The sequence below is a fragment of the Puntigrus tetrazona genome, unplaced genomic scaffold (assembly GCF_018831695.1).
Source record: "Puntigrus tetrazona isolate hp1 unplaced genomic scaffold, ASM1883169v1 S000000707, whole genome shotgun sequence".
Taxonomy (NCBI): Eukaryota; Metazoa; Chordata; class Actinopteri; order Cypriniformes; family Cyprinidae; genus Puntigrus; species Puntigrus tetrazona.
The window spans coordinates 29,370-51,083 of NW_025048320.1; the positions used below are offsets into that span (position 1 = coordinate 29,370).

The window sequence follows — 21,714 nt, forward strand, 5'->3', positions numbered from 1 at the left end:
ATTCATAAGTCATTTTAGATTAAAGCATCTGCTAAATGAATAAATGAAATGTCAGTGTGCAGTTCTTTGGCCAAAATAAACTAAAATATGGAATAAACATTACGCACGCAGTCAAAAGTTTCAGGGGACCTGCCGACCTCCTATTCTGTGTGTGTGAGGTTTAATTGACAGTTGTTAAAAATGCATTGTTTCTGCCTAGTTGTTGTTGACCTAGAAAACATCCCAGTCCTGGAAGAGAGTATGAGAGAATGGAGAGTGTTCTTTGTGCCTATAGTATCATTTACTTTTCCAGCTGCCCCGGGAGCCTGTCATGTCTTCATGATTAACATTTTAAGTCACAAACTGTAGCTGAAAACCATGCATTAGCATACAAAATCCAAGCCTGTCACACACACAAGCATTTTTGCGAAACTGAACAGAGATCACCCCTGTAGGCATTGTCATTTCTGGTTTCAAAATCTATCAAGCTTAAATTAAAATCTGTTTTCAATAACCTTATATATGTATATATAACTCTCCACAGGTTATTGTATTCTTTTTTATTCTTGTTGGAAACCCCATCTAAAACTAGCTTGTTGAACATGGTTATAAAACATCTTTGTGGACAAACTTTTGTTTTGTTTTCTTTTTTTACTTGTACACGAGAGGTTAACTACCACATTCCAAAACCCAGCCTGACCACCTTGAGCTGGAATGATTTTTTTTCCATCTTAATGCAGATCCGGTTGGATGTGGTATTAACATAGAACAGATTTGCATTCACATGTATTAAATGCGTTTATCCAAAACTATATAAAAAAAAAAACAATATAGAAAAGAAGAAGAAAAAGAGCATTAGTTTATAGAGAGCTGGTTGTGGAGATCTCTGTTGGAGGTGGAAAGGAAACAGGTCTAAGGGACAGGTTGCTGGAAGGCTGGTAAAAAAGAACTTTGGAGACCTCATTCTTCATGGGAAGGGAGAAAGAAGAAAAGAGTTGAATGTGTGTGGGTGGAGGCTGGCTGTGGCAAGCGATGTGGAGAACATGTTTTTGATGGTTGCCATCTTATCAGTGAAATGGGTGACAACGTAATCAGCTGTCAGAGGAATTGGGGTTGAGCTGAAGGAAGAGAATGTTGTGAATAGTTTTCAGGTGTCAGGATTTTTTATGTTTTGGTAGTAAGAGAGTTTGTTAGTTTGGTTTAATGGTTGTAGAAGAGCATCTGTGATCCAAGGTCTGAAGGGTGCTGACCTGGAGCTGAGAGGACACATATTGTCAAGGCATGATGTGGAGAAGAGAGTATTAATAGCCTGACTGACATCAAGAGACATCAAGTGGTTAGTGGAGGGAAAAGATGCAGACACAACTGAGGAAAAGTGTACAGTAGAGAGAGAGAGAGAGACAGAGAGAGAGTAAGTTAAAGCAAAAGGTGACCAGAGGAAGAGTCAGCAGGGAGAGTGACTGGAGAGGGCACTTTGTCAGAGAAATGTAATGGAATAAAAAGATGCTTATCACTGATAGAGTTCTGTGCGAGGATGAGGTCTAGTTGATTGGTTGCTTTGTGTGTTGCAGGGGTGTACTTTCTTGTAAGACCAAATGAGGCCAGAAGAGCTAAAAAGTCAGCCGCTTGAGGTTTGTTAAGATGAAAGTTGAAGTCACTGAGGACTACTGTGCCAGCGGAGCACCAAACTCAGGGAAACAGGACAGCGGCATAGCTCTTCCAGAAAGGTACACAGTTAAACTTGAGGGTGATAGATGACAACTGAATTAATTTTGTCATTTTCAGTAACGGTTTTGGCATTTTATTTAATACAGAGTGTATGTGAAGAGAAAGGAGTGACTTTCCAAGCACTGTCCTCCACCCCTACATGTTTGATGAAGGATGTGAGAGAAAACAAAATCAATAGTGAGGATTGTTGTCTGTCAAGACCCGTGTTTCAATTAAAAGTAAGCAGTATATGGCATAGCATAGTGTGATTAGGGTTAATTATGCACTTGAGCATGCGTGAGTTGGTTATACTTTGCCACATATAGCCTACTTTGAAGACTGTCTATGTTTGTCAGCTTTCTTGGTTGGATGTTTTTTTTTCAAGTAAGCTTGTTGCAGTGCATTATGGGATTATCTTCTCCATGAAGGATGCAATCTTAAAAACTGGCCAAAAGAAGGTATCTTAGAAGGCAGCATTATTAGGCTACCTAACTTTTGGATTAGTGTTTTTAGAAGAGTTATAAACAACTTGCAATGCTGGCTATGCTTTGTCTCAAAAATATTTATATTTTGCAAAAGGAATGCAAGGTGAAATTTTGGAGGATTTGTAAACCAATAAAAAAATAAATAGAATCTTCCAAATGCATTAATGTGATTATTAATAGGATAAAATTTCCCTGTAGAACGTTTTAAGGAAGGTCTTTGGAATTTTTAGAAGCTTAAGAAAACCTTTTTTTGGTCATAAGGATTTGGAACAGAATTAGTGTGCTTCTACTAGCGCCACAATAATAAACAGATGTTTATACACTAAATCCCATTCCATATACACATGCACACACACTAACCTTTCCCGATTGACAGTTCCATCCAAAACTCCTCACAGACCACTTATTGGAAACAGATGGTTGGGTTCGAGAAGTTCCCGGAATAGAACATAAACATTTTAAATATGATGTACAAAAAATGTTGCTAAGTAACGATAAACAATAACACTGTGGAAAGAAAGAGTTCATTTGTCTTTTAACATCTTCTGAAGGGTCATCTTCGTAATCGTCTTAGCTCGAGCATTTGGACCCTTCAGCACATAAATCATGCACCATTTTAATCTGGAAGATGATCAAATGGACAAAAGGAGGGACCTTAGAAATGTTATAGAGGCTTGGAGTGAGCTCTTTTCAACCAGGCAACAAGAAACCATTCACGTACAAAGACCCTGGTGAATTCTGCCTAAGCACCACTCATATTTTCCTCAGAAAATGTTATCTAGAAAAAGAAATCTAATCTAGAAAATGTACATATTAGAGTGAATTCCTCTGTAACTTCTTGCTTATATCTTCCGTGCCTTCATCCTCTGTAGTTTGTTTATCCTTCAGGACACACACTCAAATATGGCTGCCATCGTTTCTATTGGATTTGACTTCAGACCACAATCCTTAGAGAGAGAGAGAGAGAGAGAAAGAGAGAGAGAGAGAGAGAGAGGAACAAGAGCAGAGGAACAATTTATCTTTAGCTCTGAACCCAAGAGAGACTTTGAAGGTGTGTGTGTGTGTGTGTGTCAGAGAAGGAGAGAATATAAGAAGTAGCACATAGTTGCCACCTAGTGTAGATATGAAGGTATTGTCACTGCTTTCTTTCTAAATTGTTGATTTAAGTTTGCGATTTTACCATCCAAATATATGCTTCTTACAGATTCTCACATAATTCTATGTTTTACTGAAGTATTGGAGTTGTGTGAGATGTTAAAATAGAGACAATCAAGACAGCTGTTGACAAAGTAAGAATTTATAGCCAGGGGCATAGTGTTCGATTCCCATAGATCCCGCAGCGGAAATTGCATTCTGTGGGGGTTCCCCTAAGTAAACCCAAGTTTGTGGTTTGCATGATGCCTAAACGCTACTGTTCATAGCTGAAAAAATAAATGTGGACGGCAATCCTGCACTTAATCGTATTGAATGTGCGCTTGTGTCCTTTAAAAAGTGTGTTATTTCCATGATTTCTCCTTGTAAGCTAAGTGTAAAGCTCAGTGACTTTGATGAGATACGTTTGAGACGGTAATAGGTCTTTTCTCTGAAGAAACAGTCGAGATGAAAGAGACTTATTCCGTTTAACCTCACCGCTTTCTGAGAGAAACAACCAAGATATTAAGCATCTCATTTGTGATTGTTCTGTCCTACAGGATGTTTGACTATTTTCATTTAGATTTAGACAAACAAGGCCCCTCAGGTGATGGAGTCAAAGAGAGGAAGTGTGTGTGTGTGTGTGTGTGTGTGTTAGCAGACTGATGAATAACTGTGTTTGTATGTACCGCCACATTCACCTCTCCCCTGTGTCTTTCTATTGTGTTAGTTTCTGCTGAGTGCTACAACTGCAAAAATATCTGTGACACTTCTCTCTGTGGGAAATGCAGCAAGGCCACGACCATTTATCAGAATGTCCCGATATACTGTGTGTGTTTACCGTATGTGTGTAAGTGGCTATGAATGTCATCATCTGGGTCACCCTATACTTAGTATACTTGATTAGTGTGAGAGAGCGCGAGAGAGAGAGAGAGAGAGAAAGCAAAGCACGCAAACATATAAACAGCTAGCTCACACCTGGAATGTCTCAGGCAGGTGCATCACACACAGTCAAAATAAATTAGTCCCACGCACACTGCCGTAGTTTGCGCAACGTCTTATATAGATTTCATCAGCGATGTTTCAGCCATGCAATGTTGCCTGAAGAAGAACTTTTTTACAGTTGTATTAATGATAAGACCGGAGTTTTTACCATATATAACTATAGTATCATGGTTATCCAAGTTGCTTATGAATAATTTCTGCAACAGACCTACTAATAAATTAAGGCTGCAGTCTGTAACTTTTGTCTGCGTGCATCTTGTGTAAGCAGCCTGAGCTGATTCTCTCTGTCTCTTTTTACAGTCTATGGGAGGGCCGTCCAAACTCGACCCTGGGGGGCCGGTGTCCTGCAGAGTATAGCTCCAACCCTATTTAAGCACACCTGAAGCTAATCAAGCTCCTACTAAGTATGATGGAAGGTCCCATGCAGCTGTGTTGAGGCAAGTTGGGCCTTCCAGGACTGAGTTTGGACAGCCCCGGTCTATGTTTCATCTATGATGAATCAAACAGATGTTGGTCTATTCCACAGCGGTACCTACCCAAACCAGTCTAAACAGTCAGAATATAAACACTTACAAGTGTACAATATTGATTCAGGACAAGCCAACAACGCTTAACGCTCTTATTATATAAGTTTTGGAACAAAAAGTTAGACTGCGGCTTTAAATGTTTAAATAAACTACCAGGTTTTCGTGCATCATTTTATCTAAAACATTGCTTGTTTCACAGAGTAACACAAGCAGACCCACACAGGAAGTAGGTAAAATGACAGTTTATTTGCACAGATGAGCATGGAAAGACATTAGCAGAGGAATCAGAACGTGTATATTGTCTTTAGAAAGTCATTGACTGGAATCACAGAGATACTGAGCACAGTTATCTTTTCCAGTCATCAGGTTCACAGGGAAGACGAAGGAGATCCTAGGAGCGCACACCACAATCACAGAGACGAGAGCTAAGTCTTTCATCTGTACTTCACAGGAGAGAGGCCACTTTGTGCACACAAGCCCAGACCCTCAGTGAACTGTGGCGTGCGTGTGTGTGCGCGTGCGTGTGTGTGTGTGTGTGTGTTTATAGAGCTCGTGATGATTGGCTGATGAGGTGCAGGTGTGACTGGTTAGAACTCAGGATCCGGGACACACAGCTAGTCATATTTTAAAAAAATGTCACGATTTTTAAGGAACACTAATAAACTTGTTTTCACAGTGATCAGATTTATGCTGATTCCAAGCAGAATGGATAATTGCATTTTGAAAACATGATCATTTAAATGAAATAAATAGATCCGAAAAGTTAATAATAAAGTATAGATTTTTGAGAGACCTGTTTCTTATCTGTTTAATATGTGTGTCTGATGCATTGCATTAAGTTAAAACTGTAAATTCAATGTTAATTATGTAAATATGCAAATTCAGAGTTTCGCCTTAGTTTTAATTTGTGTATTTTTTTTTTTATTTATGTATTTTAAAACCGCTGGGACCATTGGAAATGTCAAACAAATAAATAAAATAAAACATAACCATATTAATTTATTTATGTATTTATCTGTGATTTGGATCAGTAACAAAGTGTAAACCACACAATGCAAATTCTATACCCTTATACCAAGTCTAAGAGCATACGCTCTAATAGAAGATTCTTTGCAGTGGAATTGTGTGGTCAATGTCCGACCGGTGCTTTTCCTCTAGTCAAAACTCCTTTGAGTAATGACAAACACAGTCATCCTGTCAGGAGATATAGCGGCGGGCAGGGTGTATGCCAGAGAAAGTGTGTGTGTGTGTGGAAATTACATCAGCAACCGCAAACCTGACCCTGCCAGACAATAAAGGTCACCCTGAGTGCGAGCCGCCAAAATGGGAGGAAGAGGCAGCATTTCATTCCTATTCTGTCCATTCTCTTGTGTTTTATTCCTCAGAGTGAAGGCCTTCCTGACCTCTGCATGCAGGAACGAGCGGTAAGGAAGTCTAAGCTACTGTATGTGTGCACTGTGTTGGTCTGCAATGAACCACACACACACACACACACGCACAAACATAATGCTACTGATGACATATAGCTTCCTGCTTTGTACTTCTTGTACGTTTACATACAGTACATTCAGAAAAAACTTTCCTACTTTAAAATACAGAATAAGCCAATAATTAAGAAGGCATGGTTAAAACCTAAAAAAAAATTCAAATGACTTAAAAATGTATCAAAAATAAAAGTAAAATATCAGGCAAAAGTTTTTTTTTATAAATAGCGTACATCATATATAATTAGTGTTTTCTTTACACATTTTTTAATCTATTTATAAATTAATTTTACCATAAGCTAAGAACCTATGTACGTGTTCTATACATCAACACTCTTGTGTCAAGTGAAAAGAATATTAACTCTAACAAGTTGAATAACCGAATAACGAATTATTTCATTAATGATGAAGTCAGTTCTTCACTTTTTGACCCTTACTATTCTATCAAACTGTCAAAATACGTTTTTTCTCGCTTTAATTACATCCTACGCCTTATGATATTTTTTTTTCTAATGCATTTGAATGCCATCTAGATATTTTTTTATGTGCCCTGGTGCCACTTTATCTACATCTGATTTTTTTTTGGTGGGTTCAAAATTTTTCCATGCCATCAGCAGACAATGTAATCTTACTGATTAATGAACAATTGTCAGAAAATGCATATAACTGTGCACATTCAGTTTTATATGAGGTCAGGAGGTTATCTGAGCAATGCTGGGAAAAGGTCAAAGGGCAAATCACACAACCAGGCTAGAGTAGCAGGCTGAGAGTTCATCAAGTTCACTGAATCTCTATCTGCCTATAAATAAAAGAATAGTAATTTGCATTAGATGTATGTTAATTTATATGACTAAATTACATAATGAATCTTTCTGAATGAGTCTGTGATCATTTCTGTCTCTGATGATCTTGCAAATTTTGCTCTTTCAGAAAAATAGTCAAAAGGACTAAAGGTTATGTCAGAAAGCAGTCAATAACAAAGCAAAGAAAAATAAAATAAAATAAAACTAGAAAGCACAGCATTTGAGTAAATAGACAGGATCGCATTTTGTTAATGTTTTTTCACATTAATTGAATTATTATTTGTGTGTGTGTGTGTGTGTGTGTGTGTGTGTGTGTAAGAGGAGGAAAACCATCAGAAACCATAGTAACATAAACGGTGACAGTCACAAGACAATGATATCAACAGCCGTGGACAAGTAGCATGGCACTATAAGAACGTTAGAGTGGTTTTGAGAAAATTTTAATTAGCAAACACTGATTAGATTGCATATGTATGCTGTGGCATTTACAAAAAACAACACCAAAACATCTCTGATGCACAGAAACTCTGAACATGTCCTGTGGTGTCTGGTGCCAAGACATGAGCAGAAGATCCTTTAAGTCAGGGCTTCTCATCTCTGGCCCTTGAGGTCCACTTTAGCTCCAATTTCAAGGGCCAAAGCTGAGAACCCCTGCTTTAGGCAAGGCGAGTTTATTTATATAGCACATTTCATTCACAATGATAATTCAAAGTGCTTTTCATAATTAAAATAAAAACAATCCTAACAGTAATCACAACAATAAAGGCTAAGAATGGATATAAATGGATTAAAATTATTTTAAATGGATTAAAACAGTTTAGAGTTTGTATTTAAAGGAGACCTATAATGCTCCTTTTTACGTGATGTATAAATCTCATGTATCCCCAGAATGTGTCGGGGAAGATTCAGCTTAAAATACCCCACGGATCATTTATTAGTTCTATGCCTATTTTAAGTACAAGCAGAAATGCCGTTTTCGTGCCGGTCTTTTTAAATGCAAATTAGGCGATGTTACCTGGCCCCCTTTTCCGGAATAGGTCTACGCTTTTACAGCTGGTATCTCAGATACTCTGCTAAAAAATCATCTGTTTTGGTTCTGATTATTATGTTTATTGCACTGAAATCATGCGTTTTAAACCATTATAGTTTATACTTCTGATATGTTTTTTTCTGAGCGCACACATCCGAAGAAAGCGCACTAAAAGCGGCTGTCACACAGCATGTGAGTACTAAACTTCTCTTCTATGTCTTTCCGCACTTTAACTGTCAAATACACAAAAGTTTATGTTAAACTGCTGGTTATGTCTGTAAGGTAAACAGCTCAGAAAAAAATTGCATATTTATATTGTGTGGCAGCAGCATAACATTTTGTAAATAAATCAATAAAACCACTGCTCTCGTCTCCTCTGATGCTGGGACTCGAAATAGTGTTCTGTGCTCTTCAGTGCAGCCAAAGACAGTAACAGTTGTATGTTTTAAATACCTCGCCAAAACACAAACAAAGTTTTGCTCAAACTTTCGCTATGGCGTTTAAATTAGTACACCATTGTTGCTTGCGAAAATACAATGGCTGCAATGTGGGCGGAAACTTGAAGTGGCGGTAATGTTATAATAATAACAAAAAAAATAATAATGGGTAAATGTTTCCTGGGTTGGTAGATTGCCTGGGGACCCGATTATTGCACTTAAAAAGTCAGATTTCATGATATGTCACCTTTAAATGTGGCTTCTGTTTTAGCATATCGGATCTCTTCTGGAAGCTGGTTCCAATTGCAGATGGCATGATAGAAAAAGCAGACTCCTTTTGTTTTGAGTGAACCCTTGGTATTTATAACCGACTTGATCCTAATGATCTGAGTGCTCTGTTAGGTTTATATATTCAATAAGCTTTTCTGCAGTTTATTGAGGTCCTAGTCCATTAAGTTATTTATAAACAAGTAATAATACTTTAAAATCAATTCTAAATGTTACTGGAAGCCAGTGTAAGGACCTGAGGACTGGTGTGATATGCTCAGATTTTCTGGTTCCGGTCAGAATCCTGGCAGCAGTGTACTGGATAAGCTGCAGCTGTCTAATGGTCTTCTTGGGAAGGCCGACAGGGAGTCCATTACAATAGTCCATTCTGCTGGTGATAAAAGCATGAATAAGTTTCTCCAAGTCTTCACCGGAAACAAAACATCTGATTACTGCAGTGTTTTTGGCATATTAAGTTATTGCTTTGACACGACTGCTTAAACTAAGGTCTGACTCCACCAAGATTCTAGATTTTTTGTTGTTAGATTCTCTTAAACTGCTGAAGCTTTTGTTAATTTCATCAGTGCATCGGCAGAGAATCAATGGAGTTGTAGTCATTAAGTGTTAATCTGGGTGTCATGATTTGTACTTATTGTTCTTTAAGTCCTGCGAGTTGCAATGTGAGGCCTCCAAATATCAGATTATCGGTCTAGCACAATGCTCAATCAGACTGAGATCTAGGTATCTAGAGGTCATTTGGAACTGCCTTATCCTGTTAAAAGAGGCCAATGCCATCAGTGAACACCGTTGCCATGTAGGAGTGTACATGGTCTGCAGCAATCTTTAGGTAGGTGGGTCAAAGTAGCATCTACATGAATGTCAGCATCAGTGGTGCCTCCAGGATTTTTTTATGGGGTTGCCGAAGGGTCCAGTAAAAATATTAGGGCACTGGCACTGACACAATACATGTTGCATGTCTAAATCCAATATTTTTATAATATTTGTTGGTGATACTATTAATCATTTCTGGGAGCAAATCAAGTTACACTCAAAAACTTCAGTATTACTATTCTTTTTATAGAGCAAAATGGAAAAAAATTATTCTGCATCAACGGCAGGTACCATTATATTTATTTGAACTAATAGTAAACAAGAATGTATAGATGTTTAACTTAGTGGCGTATCGTGGGGTTTCAGTCAGGGCCTTCAGTAAGCAACTGTAAACTACATCTTACACATCTCTGTTATGCATATAATGCACACATAATGCCGCACACAGACTCTCAACAACAATGACAGCTCATCAACAATAGACTAGATTAGGGAGGGTTAAATGCAGAGTAAAGGTCCCTACATGGTCAGTAAAAGTAGTCCGCCAATACACGGATCACTGCACACTGCACACTAAAATGACAACGCGGCCAAAGCACCTAAACTGTACAAATGCTGGATATCCACACAGTGCACCACAGTATTATTAACGCACCACAAACACCTCCATAACAATGTGCAATATACAGTTCCCATCAAATAATAAAGCACTCACCTGTCACTTGTAATAAAGTCTATGCATCTCATTCCTTGTCCCTTTACTTGTTTTCAAAAAGTAAACACGGCTAACAAAATAACTTGTGCTCAGTGCTAGCTGTTAGGCACTCATAGCACACATAGTTGCAATCTTTGAAATGGCGCATAAAAACTTTGCTGGTCTTGTTTGCGAATTCAGTTTAGGTTGTCCTTTCTCAGTTAGTCTCTTTTGTCTGCAAATAGAGCCTTGAAAAGGGCGTTCCTTTTCGAGCTTTCACGAGGCATCACAGAGATATTTCTCCATTATATAATCCTTCCCTCCAACCTTTCCTGAAGTCCTATTTCCTCACCCCAGTCAAAGTGACTGGACTGGCCAGGTCAAGGGAGATGACGCTATGTCCATCTCAGCCTCCGAGAGAAAAGATTGGGCTTGATTGGAGTCTGATCAGCTAGACAGCACGGGACCCCAGACCTCCAGGAAGAGCTCATGGAGGTTCTGTTGAATGTTTTTCATCAAGGAGACTGTTGCTGCGCTGGCTACTTGGTGTGATAGAGCATGGATATACCCTTTAATTCAGGTGCAGACCACCCCGTTGCATGGTGCAGTCTCTAACATTGTCTTGAAATGCCCCTTTTCTGAAACAAGAGATATACAGTCTACTTGAAAAAGGAGAGAGAGAGAGATGTGGTACCCAAAAGAGACAAGGGACTCTTTGCAAGCGTCCGTTCAGGATGTTAATGCTGCAGCAGATCCTGGTGCAAATTCGCCCTGGGGACTCGTTTGGATCTGTGAACTTAAAAGACACGTATTTTCACATTCAGATAGCTCCACATCACAGACGCTTTGTGAGGTTTGCTTTCGAAGGGACAGTGTACCAATAATAGGTTGATTTGGAATCGCTACAGGAGAGCAGAGGGAGATCTGTTTGCCATGAGCAAAACCATGCACTGCCAGCTGTTCTTCTCCCTGTCCCACTCCCCGCTGGAAGGGGATGTACTGACATCGTGCTGGCCAGCAGCCAGGGGGCTTCAGTGATACTCATAGCCCCGAACTGGCCGAACCAGTTCCCGGACCTGGCAGAACTTCTGGTGGCGCCACCCTGGCCAATCCCCATCAGGAAGGACCTGCTATCTCAGACGAGTGGGCAGAGTTATGTAGCCTTCATGTGTGGCTGCTTCAGGGATATCAGACGAGTTGAGCACCCTGAATTCTTGAGTTCACAACATGCTCTCTGACGCGTGGGCACACTTTACGAGATGTTTGTATGCTCTGAAATGGGGAGTGTTTGTGAAATGGTGCTGCAATGTTCATGTCAACCCAGCTGCTTGCTCTGTGTCAGATGTTCTGTGTTTTCTACAATACAGACGGAATAAGGGATCTCTACCATCAACACTAAAGGTATATTTGGCTACTATTGCTTCTTTTCATTCCCTGCTGGACAGGCAAATGATTGCTCACACTGGTGGTGAGTTTTCTTAAGGGAGCGAGGAGATGCATCCCTTGTACTCTTCCTCATTATTCCCACATTATTACTGTCCAGATATGCACATTTTGTAAACGTAGGTTTAAGCGCTTATTAGCTTGTCTCCACCTATCAGCTGCAAGCTGCTGGTGAGTGGTTTGTGCAGGCTGCTCGTAGACTCTCCCACGGCAGGATTGAATATCGTTCCCATAACAGAGAAATATCTCTGTGATGTTTTGTGAAAACTTTAAAGAGAACGTCTCCGGCTATTATTGTAACCTTGGATGTTACAATAGACACCACGGATGTCGCCATGTTCGCTACTCGACCAGGTATTGGGACCAGCTACAGCGCTCAGTTTCTGATTTTGACTCATTGTCATGTGCACATTTTATACTGCCTCTCTAACCTCGTCAAACTTTGATTAGTTGATCATTCTGTCACAATTTTTTTCTCATAACAACTCATCAGTCAACGATCAGTCACTGCAGCACCGCTTCAACACAAACACACCTACTATCTGTAGCGCTGGCTGCAGACTTTTTTTTGTGGTTGGGGGGGTCAATGGGGTGGCCAGTGTCATTTTAGGGCTGGTCAGCACCCAATGTTTCCAAAACACTGCCTCCATCTGTCTGCCTTTTTCCTGTAGTGCATCCTGCTGCTATCCTTTCCCCAGGTAAATGACACACGCATCTGGCCATCCACATGATCTAAAAGAAAACACGGTTCATCAGACCTGGCTCCATGGTCCAGTTCTGACACTCACTTGGCAGACTGTAGATGTTTCCATAATGTGATGCACTCTGTCATCAGACAGTTTTCTTTTATGGCCAACATTAAGTTTTTATCTGAGCTACAGTGCCTCTCCTGCACTAGCCCATGGATGCCCATGATATCAGATCACAGATTCTTCTTATGTGCACCACTTTTGGTAGGTATTAACCATTGCATACTGGGACACCTCACAAGATTTGCTGTTTTGAAGATGCTCTGACCTAGTCGGCTAGCCATCACCATTTGACCCTTGTCAAAGTGACTCAGATCTTTCCTCTTGTTCCTTTTTCTGGCTTCCAACACATGAACAACTGACTGTTCACTTGATGCCTGATATATGACACCCTCATTATAACAATATGATCAATGTTACTCATCTGTCAGTGGTTAATCAGTGTATGTATGCTATGGTACCGAATACCATATCTATATAACATATTTACATTGCCCACAGTATATTTAAAAATGGAAGCAAACCTTATTTCTATAATGCCATGTCCAAACATAGTAGTATCATATTTTGTACATTTAAGTACCCTTTCCAACATGCCAGTGTATGAACTGTACACTGGGTATCAATCACTCTCCACATAAAAGCATTTACTGTTATTGCGCATGAAAGTACGTGAAACTCTTGTGTAGAGAACTAACTAACACATGTTTGTGTCATATGCTGAAGAGGCCCATGAAGGTGGCGTGAGCTGTCAGGATGAGCTCTGCAGATTTATGCGGGAACAGAGAGCTGAAGAGTGGATCCAGACTCCAGGAAGTAAATTCCTATGAGAGAAACACATACTTAATAATCAGCCAGATATTTAGATTATACTATAAATATTTAGCAAATGTTGCAAAATTTTCCAGATTTTTGTATGATCAAAAATCGTCTGCTGAAGATGGTACAGTCCACAAAGAGATATGATCTTATCAGGTAACTAAACCTCTAAACTCATAACTAAAACTCATCATCTCTGTGGAATGTTCTTGCACAGAAAACACTTTTATTTTAAAGCTTAAGACAAGACACCACAGGTCAAGAGAGTTAAAACTACTAGAATTTTGGTATTCATTTATTAATAATTTTTTCTCAAAAAATGAAGTAAGCAAATGTACTAAATATGTACTAATTTGTATACTTTTCCAAAAATCTGAACATACGATAAAGCCAGATCCAAAATGATTGTTTCATTTTGTTTCATATTAAAGGTAAAGTTTTACATCAATGTTTTTTTCATAACTTCATGAGGTCTAATTCCATCTTTCCGGGTATAAAAAGTTATATTATATAATATATTATATATTAGTTGGTAATCAATTTATTATTTTGACATTTTTTTAACATTATTGTCTTGATATCTCACCAGCTGTGTAGCAAGTGTTGAGTGGTTGGCTGACGTTCCTGGGCATGCTTTTTAAACACTTCATGAGCTTAGTTTCCGCCCCTTTGTCCCTCTTCGTGATCACATGACCCATTACCCAGGTGGTGTCTTTATACAGCACCTGTGGTGAGTAACAATGACATTATTTGGGGACAATATTTGAAAATACATTTGAAATAAATGAACCTTATAAAGACATTTTTATCTGAAACCGTGATCCTTGGTGATTCATAAAATACACATAAAAAGTCCACATGTTGTAAATAATTTTCATTCTCATTTTCATTTCATGAGAATTAAATATATACCATGAGTAATTATTTTTTGTTGCCTGCATATGGTTTTATGACTCTCAAAGGGATGATAGCCATGGACTACATTTTATAAATCACCAAGGACTACGCTTTCAGCTAAAAACCTCTGTACGCTTCTACTGAAGAAAAAAAGTCACCTACATCTGAAATAAATTAAGGTTCATATAAATTAAGTTGGTTACCCCTGGGGACCTATTTCATAAAAGATGCTAAGAAAAGCAGGGATTAAAGTCCAAAATCTTACTTGAAGTAATCTAATACATCAATTGGGGCTAAAGCAGTTTCAAAACGACAATTTCAGTGATTTAGGATAATTTGATGTGCAGACTTCCATTCTTAAGCAGCCCTTAATGTTATGTTGATCTTGGATCAAATCGATCCACCATGGAAAACAGTGGATATATTTGTGCTGTAATAATACTTCTGAGAAGCTGTGTTTTCCTCAGTGGATAATGGACATGTGACAGTTATATTCCTCACCTGTAAATGCCAGAAATGATGCAGATATATCCATTTTGCTTTTAGGAGTGAGTGAGGCTTGCATGAGTGAACGAGTGCTGCTGCACACATGTTAAAATGTTTTCAAATATCTAAAAACAATATCATCAGATCTTAGGCACAATACACTGTAGTAGCTTATATATATATTTTATTATTTAGGTTGCATCTTTTTGTGAATTTGTTTTTATTCTTGGACTAATAATAAAGTCAAATATGTGGGAGAGTCAGTGGTAATTTTGTCCTTAAGGTTTTTTTTTTTTTAAAGTGTTTAAGTGAGTGGGTGACCGTTTTTATAAAAGCTTACGTTACATAAAAGCCGAATTACATATTGCTGCTGAATTACACTATAAAATGTTCCACCATCAAAGAACATTTTCAGCTGATAAAATATTAAATATCTAGCCAAGCTCTATGGCTGTAGTTTTTTACAGACCAGCAGACGGCACTAATGTAAGAAATGCTGTTCTTGAGATAAAACACAGATCAGTTAAGAGTCATACTGCGCAATGGGAACTGTGGCATGTTAACCAATTGATTTATTTCCAGCAAACATGTATAAAGCTGAAACATGCTTGCACATCAAGACCGACCTGACTGTAAATGAAGTAGGTACCCTCAGTCTCCACTGTTACGGTATCCCCCGAAACCTGAAGCCCCTCCCCTCTGCTCTGCCCTATGGCCCAAGACAGAACAGTGGTGTCATGATCATCTGAGAAAAACACAGAGAACAAATGAGACACACAACATCTGTCTGTCTGTCTATATACAGCCGCAATTATTTTTTTTCATATCCCTCAACTTGCGAGACACTCTGCTCCCATCAACAATATTTTATTTTAGATTAAATTTAAAGGAACAATTCACTATTGTTCCCAACTCCCCTAGAGTTAAACAGTTGAGTTATACCGTTTTCAAATCCATTCAGCTGATCTCCGGAGATGGCGGTAGCAATTTTAGCTGCAGCTCAGCATAGATCACTGAATCTGATTAGACGCAACTGTTTAACTCTATTTAATGGTGGAGTGTTCCTTTTAAGATATATATAAAAATAAATGACTAAACATTCATGTACAAATTGTTCAACCCACAAATGTCAGAGAGTCTTGTTAAAGTCAAACTCAAAAATATTATATACTTATATTATCACATTTACTATGCCAATAAACTGTTGTGGATGCAGTTCTTCAGAAAATACATGTGTATGCATACTTACGAACATATAAAATACATGTGTAAAATAATGGGGTTGAATAATTTGGACTGCAACTGTATTTATGTTTGTCTGTCTATCTATCGTGGAATTTTACCCGTCATGCCGTTCTAAAACCATATGACTTTCTTCTGTGGAACATGTTTGGAGAAGTATTTAACAATGGACACCAAAACTGGTCACTTCTTTTGCTCCACAGAAGAAGGAACGAGTTTAGAAAGGTTTGAGGCAGCATTTCATTTTCCTTTCCAAACTATTCCCTTTATCATTGGACATCGTGGGTGTTACACTCACTGTATGACTGCGAAGACACGGGAACCAGATGGAGAAACGTGTGCTGCTCTGCTAAAAGAAAAGACAATTTACGTGAGATATTCAAATAAATGTGTGTTTGTGTGTAAGGCAGAGAATGAGAGAAGTTTCTCACTTTCTCGTCTCTTTCTCTGTTTCCTTTGTTTTGACACATCTCTCTTGTCTCTGCCCTCAGCGCGTGTCCGTCTCTCGTGATAGCAGCTCACCTTATAACAAGATGTAGCCTATGGGAAATTAGAAATCATCACACACTAAAGCTCGCCGATGTCTCTTTGCGTCATTAGACATCGGCTGGCAAACCAACGCAGCTGTTATGTAAAAACAAAACTGTCAGAAATACCGCACTGTTCGACCGAAAGTGTGCAGACGTTCACGCAGTGACGGGTTTGGCAATGCCAGTAAATCCTGCGAAAACACTGTCGTTCAGAAATAGAGCCCTGCTGGACTCTTCCCAAGCTGTTGCAACAAAGCAAAAAACACAATTTTTGCTCATCGTCCTCAGAGACGTTACTGGAAAAGCCCAACCCCTCTGACGGAGGCCGTGCGCATACCTTTGTCAAAACTGCACTACAATGTGCCAAATTACATGAGAGCTTACACTATTTATAACTATACTAAATATTTGGTTTCAAACCTTTGGCACACAAAACATATTTTTGTCAGCACAAACATTCTCCTAATGAAGCTGTATTTATTTCATGTGTGTCGCCCGGTTTTCTTCACTGCTCTCCCGTCCCTGTTAAAACCGATATATCTGATATCCCACTTGCCACGCGTGATTATGATAAGAATTCTTGGCTTTAGCATTATTTACTTGCCCTGAAAGTCATGATTTTGAGGATTAGATGTGTGATCCCAAGATGATGAGTCTTTCAAATGTTGCTGCAGAACGCTCACTAAATTCACTTTGATTAACAGTGTCAAACATTTGAATAAAAATACCATTTCTGGAACATTAAAGATGACTGGTAAACAGTACTTTCTGACTATTTACTTTATGCATTGTAGGCTGAAAGCAGTCACCAGTTCTCCACAGATGAGGAAGTGAAATCAGTTGCACAATTAGTACCATGGCACCACTTATATTATTATTACTATTTTTAATTTTACTGTTCATAAATCGTAGCGTTGGCTCTTCAACGTGCTTAAATATGCATAGTAGTAACACCGCTGTACTTTAGAATAATCAGGATACACGTGCATTAGTAAGGTTTGATGGTGAAGTAAGAGACGTTACGCAGTAAAAACAGCACAGAAGCACTCACCCACCCCGTAGCACAAGGCGGAATCGCAGCATATCCCACCTTCCTTCATGGCTGTGTCCAGAGGCCCGAACCGACGAGTTATTTCAGCCATTTCAGACCTGAGCATCCAGATGTAGGTCCACTGTATATACATCACGGCCGCACAGGTGCAGGCGACAGCGCACACGAGAAACCTCTTCAGCGCCTCCACCTTCACCTTCCAGGCGGAAGCGGGGCTGTCGCGGTTCTTCATTACCGACTAAACGTTGACGTGACGGGACGCGGAAAATAGCGCTAATATTTCCGTTAACTTTCGGTTTCTCGACTTTCTTCAGAAAGAGCAGGGGGATGGGGGAAAAAAAGATCGATGGAAATGCTGTATGAAGTTCTAACCAATCAAAATCCCAAACGAAACTCCGGTGAAGGTTATAACGCGGATATTCTGAAGAAGTTGTGAAATTCAATTAGCTTTATTGTAGTCCTGAATGCACATGATGAAAAAGACTGAGCGCTTTGTTGTTCAGTGGGCCTAAAACTCCACGTATCTAGCCTGCTTGTTATATAATAAGAAGAAGAATATGTGGGCCACAACAACAAACCGAAATCAAAGATAGTGAATTCAATTAATTTGCTTTCTGGGCAATAACATAACTCAGACCTACCCCTGAACCTAACCTAACCCGTGTAATTATTACACAGGAGCTTAGTATCTTAGGTAATCATAGGCTACCTATGCTCTAAAATAAAATTAAATCAAATATTCCTATTCATTAGTACTTTTAAAAGAGTACTGAGGTTGTACTGCATGTAGTATTAAGTGTAAGTACAAAATTATAACAAGGTAACCTAGAAGTGCAAAAAGTAAATTGGTCGTGTTTTTATTTTATTATTTGCAGTTTATTTTACTTGTTCGATTAAAATTCATACAGACAATCATAAATGCAGTTAACGTGTATTTCCATTAATATACATTTAATTTGCAAACCACTAAGCAGAATAGAACTGTGGTCTGGTTTTTCTTTTTTTTAAGATTGATAGGCCAAGCATCACACTTGAAATGTTTTGTCTGACAAGAATGCTGAACTAAACACTAAAACATTTACAGTTACATATAAAATTTCATTTAGACTTAACAGTGGATATTAAGAGAAAAAACATGTAGAATCATGGCTCAAACAGCGTAAACTAGCAAAAAAGTGACATCTGATCATCGTTGACCCCATGAGATGTCCCAGAATTCACCGCGGCACAAACATCATCGGCCATTAAGAGCGATCTATGGGCTGTTCCCGAAACAAACGCCATCATGGGGTTCCCTCCTGGAGCAAGGTCACGAAACTGCTCGTATTCTGTAAATGAGAACTGTACACGGGGAAAAAACACACACACACACAAACACAAAATAAAATTTCAGATTAAGCTCAAGAGTTCTTCCTTTCATTAATGAAATGCTACCAGAAGAGTCGGCGAGGAAGCAGTTTCATAAGGCATTGTCACGGCCACATCAGGATTGTCCATTAGCATAGCGCCGATGCTAACACCAGCTGCAGGACAGAGAAGCTGCTCATCTCCACCCTCAGGTAGTTTCTGTGAGCCGTGGCCGTCCTCTGGCCTGGGCACAGCTGTGGCACCCCACCATCTGTCCCCCTTCAGCCTGTAACATTACATTTAATTCATATTTCATCATTTATGACATGCCTTTCCTCTCTCGATCCTTTTCTCTCTCACTCATTTATATGGCGCTGTTTCATCCTGAGTTCTCCTATATGTTGCAGAACTCTTGGAGTGTGTTTCTGCAGTCTTTGATATCTTCTCATTCTGCACATCAGCTGCGAAGGATGCGGCAGATTCTCATGAGTCAGGCCCGAACTCACTCTTTTTTGTCTGCTCACCTGAAAAATGGAGTTGACAGAAGCTGATGTGACAAAGAATTTAAAAATACAATTCTAGAATACTAGATACTAGCTATATTTAATAACGTAATCTGTCACATAACACAATTTACGTAGTATAATCTTTATGTTTATTATTTAAAGAGGATAATATTAATATAAAAATACAATGAGAAAGCTACACAACAATATTTTTATGTTTTGGTCGACAAAAATGTTTGGGAATGCCTGCATTATAAATATGAAAAGGTGTGAATATGTATAGTTTAACATGTCAAAAGTATCCAAAGACTTGATCATTTGAATAATGATTAATTAATGAATGCGTCTGATCTATGAGTTGATTAGAGGTGCAATGTTGCAATCTTAAGAAAACACTCTTTAAATGTGAAATTATTTCTGTAAATACAGTTTTACCGGACTAATGGCAGGCCCGTGTATACCATTCCCCATCTCTAGACTTCTGAATGTAAGTAAATTAGTTACAAATAAAAAAAAAATAGAAAGTTAACATTTAGTGACTCACTATGCCAACAGGTGAACTGGAGTAGAGGGCTGAAGAAAATAAGGGTTCGTAAGTGAAGTCCTCGCTGCCAACAAACATACAAACAGTCAGCTTCAAAGCGCCATGAAGTCATTTCAGAACTAATTGCATATGGACAGGGTTATTAAATGAATAATTTTACCATGATACTGGCGCAGCTGTCTTCCAGAAAGTCTCTCCATACGGAGGCTGCACCGGTAACACGGCCTCCTCACTGGAACGAGTCACTTCCTTTGATCGCCTGTAGATGGCACAACGACATCACTATACCCTTAAATGACCGTAAACCACAGAGAAACATATACATGTGTGAAACACGCTTTAATTTTTAACATACGGACAGAAACTCTTACTTTGCGAAAGGCGGAAACAGGTCAAAATGGTCCGTTTCGGTCTGTGATGACGGATAGTTTGCGGTCCACATTTCTTCTAGCCATATAGCTGAGTATTTAAGTACTCAACTTATTTACTTATTATCTGGCAAAATTTTAACAGTAAAATAGGTTAGTTCGTATATTAACAAGAGACTGAATGTATTTAGGCATAAAATGGTATAAAAAAGTGTTACTTAAAAATGCATGGTAACACAATCTTAAAGAGCACTTCTCACAGTTTGTTAGATGTTTCCCGCCACTGTCATGACCGCTCGTCAAAGTTTAGAAACAGCATCTGGTGGTCTACATATTTAATATATGAAAAAGTGTATTCAGAAATACAATTCAGTATATATATATATATATATATATATATATATATATATATATATATATATATATATATATATATATATATATATATATACACACACACACACACACACAAACACACGCGCTGAATTGTATTTCTGAATACACTTTTTCATATATTAAATAAATAATACAATTCAGTGTATATATATATATATATATATATATATATATATATATATATATATATATATATATATATACACGCTGAATTGTATTCTGAATACACTGAAATAGTTTCTGAAATAAAAATATATCACTGAAATATGAAAAATATAATGTTTGTTGTTGTTGTTGTTGTTGTTGTTGTTAATAATAATAATAATGATAATAATTATAAATATTTAGAAATTCAGTAAATTCAATGGCATTTCCCACAAATTACTAAAATGAAATTATCTTTTTAAACATTTATAATAAAATAATCAAAAAGTAAATCTTTATTTATTTACAAAGCAAGAAAAGTGTAGCGGACAGACAGGACTTTTAACTGCTCTGTAAGTCTGCTCACGTCACGCTCTGGTCTTTGGGAAGAGTGACGGCACGGCTCAAAACTTTCACGTACCGGCGACTGTTTAATAACCTTCTTCCATTTAGTAAGAGCTGCCAGTATTCTGAGGAGTGTAAAATATCGTGGCTACCATTCACAATAGTGTTAGTTTTGTTCGACGAGAGCGCGTCTCCTGTTTTTAAAGCTTTTTTCAGTTTGAAGTGCGGAGATTTGGGGTAGCCGCAAGTTAAATGGACGCATGCGGATCACGTTTATGTGTGCGAGAGTGCGACAAACAACCTTTCAGCGCCGTGGAGAGAAACGAAGAATGAACTTTCTGCTCGTTTTGTTGTATTCGGGTTTTGTTCGTGCGAATTCCAGTGAACGGAAAAACTTCCACCCAACTTTTCCTGCCGTTGGTCGTCGTGTGATCCAGCAGGTGGAGAAACACGAGCCGCTGTTTAAT

The 21,714-nt window shown here is 38.5% G+C and overlaps 2 protein-coding genes across 2 annotated transcripts; both read right to left on the reverse strand.

Moving 5' to 3' along the window:
• Positions 1 to 13,281: 13,281 nt before the first annotated feature.
• LOC122335065 (tumor necrosis factor ligand superfamily member 13-like) lies at positions 13,282 to 18,109 on the reverse strand. The gene is given in 7 exon segments (XM_043232826.1): positions 13,282 to 13,351; positions 13,353 to 13,396; positions 13,978 to 14,116; positions 15,401 to 15,519; positions 16,315 to 16,365; positions 16,448 to 16,556; positions 17,602 to 18,109. Coding segments are annotated over 7 exon segments (756 nt in total). The 5' UTR covers positions 17,830 to 18,109; the 3' UTR covers positions 13,282 to 13,285.
• Positions 18,110 to 18,537: 428 nt separating this feature from the next.
• Positions 18,538 to 21,588, reverse strand: LOC122335062. Its single transcript, XM_043232824.1, has 8 exons — positions 21,549 to 21,588; positions 20,623 to 20,689; positions 20,366 to 20,489; positions 20,155 to 20,253; positions 19,995 to 20,058; positions 19,305 to 19,468; positions 19,032 to 19,230; positions 18,538 to 18,938 (listed from the first exon to the last, which is right to left on the reverse strand). The coding sequence occupies exons 3-8, from the start codon at positions 20,434 to 20,436 to the stop codon at positions 18,762 to 18,764; spliced, it is 774 nt and encodes a 257-aa protein (XP_043088759.1). The 5' UTR covers positions 20,437 to 20,489; positions 20,623 to 20,689; positions 21,549 to 21,588; the 3' UTR covers positions 18,538 to 18,761.
• Positions 21,589 to 21,714: the final 126 nt, after the last annotated feature.

Bases quoted from the DNA above. Each gene is read 5' to 3' on its own strand.
- LOC122335062 (XM_043232824.1), bottom strand. From the start codon at position 20,436: ATGTGGACCGCAAACTATCCGTCATCACAGACCGAAACGGACCATTTT. The intron at 19,469-19,994 runs GTGAGTCACTAA...TCCATTTTTCAG, and splicing joins CCAGTTCACCTGTTGGCATA to GTGAGCAGACAAAAAAGAGT. The intron at 19,231-19,304 runs GTGAGAGAGAAA...GTAATGTTACAG, and splicing joins AAACAGCGCCATATAAATGA to GCTGAAGGGGGACAGATGGT.